Raw genomic sequence first — 8,443 nt, forward strand, 5'->3', positions numbered from 1 at the left:
CTCCCCTTTAAAAAAAAATGGGGTGATGCTTGCTATTGTTTTTCAAAGGGGTATTTTGATGGAGTGGACAGAAACAACATGCTGGATTCTCCCCCCCCCCCCCCCCGCCCCGCCTGAAAGAATCAACAGCTTAGAAATATAAGGATTCTTCCATCTCCACAGTTACATCTTCAAATATAGTTACATCAACAAATATATTGTTCTCCTGACTGACAATATCCATTCTTGTGCCTTGTCTCCTTTGATTCTTGGAAGGCTTGCAACACTACCAATGTGACTTTGTCAGGATATATTCCCAGTAGCTCATCCTAGGGATTTTTAAAAGAAGTCAAGTAGAACGGTGCTTTGCATAAAGAGATTTTGTACTTGGATCACTATGAATACTATTGTGTTTTACTGTTTCTTGTCTTATAATAACACCAAGAAGATGCATTATAGAGGCCTAATAGCACCTTCACATACAAAACTCGGAGTACTTAATTTTTTTTTCAATCAGCTGAATCGGCAATTTTCGTAGGAGTGTTGTAAGAAAATAGAAAGTCGGGGAAATATACCCTAAAAAGGAACTACACAGATGAGAAATCCAGGTATAGATGGAAAATAAAAGGAGAAACATCTGTTTGTAGAAGAACAAAATGGGGCAAGAAGGAATAGGAGAAACAAAGAGCATACAGTTTTAACATTAAATAAAGTTGATGGGGGAAATGGTTGCCTTCCAAAGTCTTCATCACTGGAGGAAAAAGAAATAGCTAAGAGAATAAGAAGAATTAAATGAAGTGAATGGAGGCTAGTAAACATAACAAACCAAAGAGAGATGGGAATAAAAGTAGCACAAAGGCTAAATAGAAGTAGGGGGCAGCAGAAAAAGAGCAAGTAGTAGAAGTACTCCTCTTGCTTCATTTTATAGCAAGTTTTCTCTATTAACCTTTGATTGTGATGGACCACTGGGTTTTGGCAGCTTCCAACTAGCAGTGCTACATATCTCCACTTCTTTTCCCCTTTGAAGTCATGCTGAAAATTTCTACATGCACACATGGAGGGGTGGGGGGCAGATGGACTGTTTCACAGCCATCATTCTTGTACAAGCCCAGGAGCATATGGGAGCTCCCCAGACAGACAGGTAATACGATGTTGCGGTTATCATGTTGGGTTTGGGTAAAAGAAACTTGGTTTCACACTTCTGCTTAGTTAAAAACAGTGCAAACCTGTGCATGTTTAAACCACACCTGCCAAAAAAAAAAAAAAAGTCCTACAGCTCCTATCATGTACCAGCCAGTCATCATGGGAAATGCTGGAAGTTTTAGAATTTTTATCTTCTTCAGTAGCATAGAACTGCACCTTAGTGGGACACATTGCAAACCCTTTATCTTTCAGTGTAAACTACACTCATGTGGTTATTATGGAGCCATGGACATAACTCTCAGAACATCTGAGAAGTAGGTAGGGCTGAAGACATTGTAACCTTCCTTGTCATTTACCCATTTACACATAATTCACCTACATGTGGGGGTACTTTGGGTATGCTCAGAAGAAGCTTCCCGCATGCAACTCCATTTTGTTTGTACTGTTGCTCTATAGATGACACTGGGGAAAAAGTCAGCATCTGTACACAGGTACAAACACTGATATTTATGGAAGAATCTGGTATAAGGATTTGCAACTGGGTTTTTAACAACCCATTCCCTCAAATAGTATATCAGGAACCAAAATAGCCCAGCTTACATATGTATTCTATGGCAAAAGTGAAAACCACTGTTGCTGCTTACGACTTCCTGCCAGAGTAGGAGCCAAGTTACTACGGTAACTAATGAACGATAGCTGGCCCACATCTTTCCAGTGAAATGAAAGCTGTCCCTCAACACTCATGAGCATTGCCCTGTTGGATTATCTAAGAGTACAGCTAGCCACTATAAACCATTAAAAGAAAATAGCATTCATATCCTGACCTGGAAGATTAAGGATGCCTGTCAAGCATTACCAGTTGTTTTTTTTCCCCCGCTTACAGAGAATTGCTATGTTTAGGATGTCAATCATCCTTCCTGGCACAGAAAGGTCCAGAAAAGAAAAACACATAAAATCAACATGGGAGAAGTATATACACCAGGAGCCTGCACCCATATTCCCCTTCAGGTCCTCCAAGCTTTCATCTTCAACATTGTAAGAGCTGTATTAGCCCTCAATCGGACTTTTACTAATATTTCATTTTTGCCGTATTCTTATAAATTTTTCTAATAAAAATGACTGACAGATTTCGCAAAATCATGAATTCCAAACACATTGAAAGATTGAATTGATGCTTGGTTCATTTCAAAGCTTTATTGCTGGCAAAAGCTCAGCTGCAAAGCTCCAGGGCAAAAATGAACCAAAAAGAAAAGCTATCCATTTCTTATGGGAACTTTGTGAAGAACACAATGAATGCTTTTCTGTTTTTCTCCCAAAGATCCCTTGTCAAAATTTGCTCAAAAATCTTGCCCAGAAAAGAAGCAGCAAGAAGAAGAGGAGAAGGTAAGACTTCCACACCAAGTGAAATGTCATAGATTGTCTCTAGATCTTTTTAAAAAAATCTCTCAAGAGTGAAATCTCATTCTGCTGCTTCTGAGCTCAAGTGATATAGGCAGGTAGCCCATGCTATTTTGAGAAACTAAATACATATTCACTCCTATGGCAGACTGTGTGCAAACACAGACTGCGTGCAATGCCCCCCAGTTTGAAAGCCTTTTTCAAGGAAAGCTGGACACTTGGCTTTGGCTAAGTCCATAATATGGCTTGCTGAATATTCAGAGTAGGTGATGTGCTGGCAGACAATTCCCATTTTCTCTCCCAGATTTGAACAGGCAGAGTTAGACATTAGAAATTAGGAAAGAATAACATCCTAGATGAATTATGCTTCATAAGTTGCCTTTGAGCTCCTTAGGTGAAGCTTCTCCAGCATGATGCCCTCTGATGCGTTGGGCTACAGATCTCACTTTTTGGCACTGACAGGAACTTACCACCATAAATAAATTAAAAATTACTCTTATGTAAGCATGCATTCACCCAATTCAGACTGGGACTACGGTGCTCTAGCACAGGAGGGTTAAGCCTTCCCTTCCTCCCTCATGCCTCCCCAAATTCTTCCCAAGGGGGTTAAAAAACCTCCATTTGAATTAGTTTTTCCTGTTCATTTCTGAATGTGGGCTTTCAGGAAAAATCAGTTGAGAGGGGAAATTTAGCCCGTACATCTTGGTAGTCCAAATCAGAACGATGCATGCTTATACAAGACAAGCCTCATCTAGCGTAATGCGTGTTTTGTTTACTTATATTCACATTCAAGTGCTTAGAGCAGATGTTTGGACTGCAGCCTCCAGTACACCTAATTGTTGACTATGCTGCTTGGCAGGGGCTGATGGAAGCTGAAGTCCAACGCACCTGGAGGGCCCCAGGTTGGGGAAGGCCATTGTAGTGCAATGTGGTACATGTAATTGAAGCATTAATTAGACAACTGTGTCTCAAGGAATTATGGCCACTTCAAAATGAATGGAAGGCCAAACTAGGTTACAGAAGACTATACATATTCCCCACAGATTTATAAAGTTTGCTCTTTTATTATAACTGCACTTATTTCTTGGTTATATATCCCACTGTAAAAATGAGTTCTGAAGAAATTTCATTTGAAACAGTCATTCGACGTGTGTTTAGTTTAAATGCATCTGTTGAGAACATGCTTACCTTGCATTGTTGTTTTTGTAGGTTCGGAAAAGAGAGGAATAAGTAGAAGGTAGATGAGGTAGACGAATGAGAGCCCATTGTAGCGGAATGCACATGCTGTAGAGAGAAAACAGGGTGGGAGGGAGAAATGGAGTTATGTAACAAATGTATCAGGGAAATAGTAAAGTGACTGAGCACAGCGTCAACTACTATGTGGCACAAGCAATACATGGAGTTTTACAGGATCTTCATATCCAAATTCTTGCTCATTTAATGTAGCCCATCAATAGATATTTTTTTAGACAGGAGCAGGGTGATCTTAAATAATGTCCTCAGAGGAAGAGATGACTTGGCTGCAATGCCAACTACACCACAGCTTTCATGCATGACCTTGAACAACTCTTATTATAGCTCTGTGGTTCATTTTCCTTATCAGAAAAAGTGGAAAATTATGCCACCTACTTAACGAGTGTAAGGCACAATCCAATGCAAGTATAGGTGGAAAAAGGGCCTGAAACTTCCAGAATGCCATAGCCAACCTCTCTTTTCTTCACACACAAATCTATACTATGATTTAAAATTTTAATTCTCCAAGAATCATGCTACTTTGCAATAGGACAGATCTTTTTCATGTTTCCCTCTACATACGGGAAAGTATTTTCATTTTAGTTAAATATACATGCTCACAGACACATTTCTACTTCAACATTCATAGAATATCGCAGTCAGATCTTAGAATATCAATGTTTCCCCTGCTACAGCAGCAATTCTAAGTCAAAAGTTTATTTAGAAACAGGAATAAGTTTTAGTACAACATAGCAGAAAGCAGATGGTCTGAATGGTTTCCTCCTTGAACTATTCCATACAAATACTTTCTATAATGCAAGTCCATCTCACCTGTATTTGCTTTTGTCATTATATTTGTTTTCTTCTTTTCCTCTAAAGGAATTGCTCAATGAAACTTTGGCTCAGGCAAAAAATTACACATGTAAATTAATTTCATGGCAAGAAATTAATGTGTGATTTTTCATTCGGGCTGTAAAAGCATGCTATATGGCATGGTAAGTATATAAAAATGTTTAGAAGGTAGAGAAAAAAAGAAGCTGCAGTCCACCCACATACATGGTAGGTGTTGACCTACCACATTCAGAATGTGTCTTGAGAGAAATCAAATACCGGTGCAGTGAGGTATCAGTGCAAGAACAGAGGTGCCTGTTTATTTAAACAAAAATGTAACTTCCATTATTTCAATCACAAATATTTCTGTTAACTAGAATTTGGTAAATTTCTCTGAAAGCACTTTTTTGCAGAAATTAGAGGTGGTAAGCTAAATTCTATCTCTTCTGTTAACCCTGAGAGCAGAATACAAAAATTACAATTTCACTTTTTTCATTCTTGTAACGGAACTATTTTGAAAACCACAATCCAAGGCATTCCAAATGCTCCTAGAGACCAAGGGTGTTTCCAGAAAAGAGTTTTATTTCACCATCAAGCAACATCATTGACAGAATTATTAGGAGACCTACAGACCTTATCATGAACCACTCCTAACCCTTGTTTTCCCACCACTTCTGCCTTTTTTCTAACAGTAGAAAGCTGTTAATGAGAAAAAGATTCAACAACTACACAGTACCTTCTAACTGGTAATTTTAACAGCCCTCCATCTGCATGTACCCAAAATGTATGAAAGAAGATTCCTACGCTACCCTGGGGCTCTTTAAAAATATTACCCAATGCCACAGGAACTCCTTAGGAAACTCCCATGCATTTGCCCTAATATTTAAATAAGGCAATCTCTGAGGTATGCACAGACACTAAAAATCATACCTTACCAGCAAGTATCAATCACTATCAGATTTTGTAGGGAAAGACCCATGTAGGAAAAGGCCCCACTCCAGCCATCCAGGAATCAAACATCCTGTTGCACCTGGCTATGACACACTTGAAGGATCCTTTCTTCATGTGGAAAGATGGGTGACTTTTATCCTCAACAGCCAACAGAGTCATTCATATTTGGAAACGGGATTCCAAATATATTTTCTGCCCTGCACTTGGGAACTTTGCTTATGCTAACCAGAAGCCAGGTGTGGGGACAAAGCCACCAATGCTCCTGTGAAAACCCTTGGAAGAGGCAAGAGAACCAAGAGCTGCTGGTTTGCAATTTGAACCTTTTTTTGCCTGAGAAGCAAACAGATTGCTGCTGATATACTGGAAGAATTAACTGTTCAGAACAAATACAAGAAAGAAACTTGGGTCCAACTAAAAGTTATACGCTTTTTACTATTGTTTGTGCTGGCCACTTCTCAAATCAGAACCATAGTGCACAGGAAGGAGGATGTTGATCTTTTCCTCAAAATTGGTTTCCCACCAAAAGTCACCCACCAGCTGCTATTTTACACCAAAAGTGCTATTTGTTGTAGAAAGCAGTTTGGGGGGGGGGGGGATGTAGTGGTGGTGGGGGGTGATTTTTAGTAGAAAACTTGTGCAGAAATGTAAAAATTTAAATCTTCCTTCTTCCAGGCACTGGATTCAATCCAAATCACAGCTCTATGCCATTGCTTGTTTTTTAAAAAATTACATACCCAGTTCAAAGAACATTTTTAAAAATATGCTCCAAAATATGTGTGCAAGTTAGTATATTTATTACATTTTCACACTGCCCAATAGCTATCCTCTCTTTAAAAGTGCATTAGGCAAGATTTATTTTATTTTATTTTATTTATTCTATTTCTGTTCCACAGAATAGCTTAAGTTGATATCTGTAATCCCAGGATATTCTGTAAGTGCTTGCCCACTTCTTGCACACACTGTGCAAGTGCACAGATAACACAGAAAAGGTGACTCTGGACAATTGTTTCTTTAGAGTTCCACAGTTAATAAACACAAACACAGATATTGTTTGCTTTGTCTCCAACATTTATTTCAAGTTTTCTTTTATACCAAGAAGTTGCACACACCTTTCTATCACCCAGGCACCCCAGCATGTAGGCAATTATTTGGAAGAAAAACGCAGCTGCATGGAATTTTCACAGCAGACTGCTAATGTGCAAATTACTAAACTGACAGATGTAGAATATTTCAGCTTTATGGCATGACATCATTTTTAAAAAATAGCTGAAAATTGAGCTTGCAACTAAACGAGGCATACCCTTATGCTTTGATTACTGCCAATGAAACTGCTCAGAACTAATTGAGCCCTGCTGTTCAAGATCCAGCAAACCAAAAGATTCATTTTGCCTGGCATGATAGAAGAAAAGGGCTCCATCCAACAAGCTAGTCACAGCAAAAGATGACTATTTGCTAGCTATAACTGTATCTCTACTGCACGCCAGTCTTTTCACTATCTAAAATTCTTCATTTATCACTAGTCTGGATATTACCATGGCAAGAATAACATAGCAGTCTGTTTTCTCCAAATAGGATTACAATGAGAAAATCGGATAAAGCTGAAAAATGGTACTCCAGGGAATCTGTGCCCCTGCCCCCAAGTTCTGTACCTGGTCTTTTAAGGTGAGTGCAAGCCATCCAACCTAACCCAATCAAACACTTCCATCCAGATCAGTAGGTTTTCTCACCCACTTCTGCCTTACCTGGATTAAGCACTTACGCCCCCCACCCACAAGATACCTGTTCAAGGTTTCCAAAAATTGTGCAAATAGTTAAGAGGAAACGAGAAGTAGCCATGTGCCCTCTGATGACATTTTTGCTCAAACCTCTGTAGAGCTTCTGGCATGAAACAGACATCAGTCCACCAGCATCAGTCCCGTGGAACTTCCCTCCAAAAAGCACTGGAGCCCCTGTAATGCTGTGCTCCACAGTCACAGACTGAGCAAAAGATCCAGAAAGCCACTAAGGGACAAGAGCATCTAAAGCCTGCCCTTCCTCCCTTATGATCCATTAGCTTGGAACTTTCTCCTGGAAGACCTGCATGATGCCACATCCCTTTTGCCTTCAAAGCACTCCTTAAAACTCACCTTTTGCATCCTTTGGCACAACATCCTTCGCTTTCCCAACTCTCCTTTGACTAGTCCTTTAATGGTTCTTCCAAACAAGGCTTGTATTGTGCCTCATTCATGGAATTTTACAGGGGGTCCAGATGAAGTCATCTTCTATTTGTTTTCCTACTGCTTCTTGCCAGAAGAAAATAAATACAGAATGGCTGTACACTGTCTTATGATTGGCAGCACTAGGCACTCCATGGCTAGAAGCACATCAGTGGTGCTTCCAGATGAACTTTTTAGTAAACCATTGCTCTGCTCCATTCACTGAATTGTATGGTAAGTCCACACAATGTCGCCTTCCACTCACCACCATCATCCCACTTTTCCCCACCATTCTTCAGTCTTTTTTCATATCAGAACAAATCCATGACAGAACTGCACAGCATTTACAAGTTTAGCTCTGCCTCCACTAACCTGCTCTTTCTTGGTTTCTCCAGTGTTGAATTTTCAGTTTTATATTCCTTATGGCAGGACCCTCTCCTATTCTACCCTGTCAAAGGCCATGTACACCTGTGGCATTAGATCAAAGTAATCCCCTGGAAACCATAACTGATCTCCAAATGAGACTGAGATTTCAGTCTTCCCAGATCTGCTTGACTCCATTAACCCAGTCAGAGAACTCTTCCTGATTCCTCTTAATATTATGAACCATCACCTGAAATTATTCAATGTATTTCTCATTGTGAGGTTAGTTGTAAGATATATACTATATTAGAAAACATATTTCTGTTTATTAATTTACAAAGTTACTTGTT

General features: G+C 39.5%; 1 protein-coding gene across 1 annotated transcript in view; it reads right to left on the reverse strand.

Moving 5' to 3' along the window:
* The window catches only part of PIEZO2 (piezo type mechanosensitive ion channel component 2), a 263,275-nt gene that overhangs the window by 215,907 nt on the left and 38,925 nt on the right, over window positions 1-8,443 (reverse strand). Inside the window, exon 2 of the mRNA XM_044426273.1 lies at window positions 3,709-3,804. Coding sequence (XP_044282208.1) covers window positions 3,709-3,804 — 96 coding nt within the window. The remainder of the gene's footprint in view (window positions 1-3,708; window positions 3,805-8,443) is intronic.

The sequence above is a fragment of the Varanus komodoensis genome, unplaced genomic scaffold, assembly GCF_004798865.1.
Source record: "Varanus komodoensis strain SLA01 unplaced genomic scaffold, ASM479886v1 scaffold17, whole genome shotgun sequence".
Lineage (NCBI taxonomy): Eukaryota > Metazoa > Chordata > Lepidosauria > Squamata > Varanidae > Varanus > Varanus komodoensis.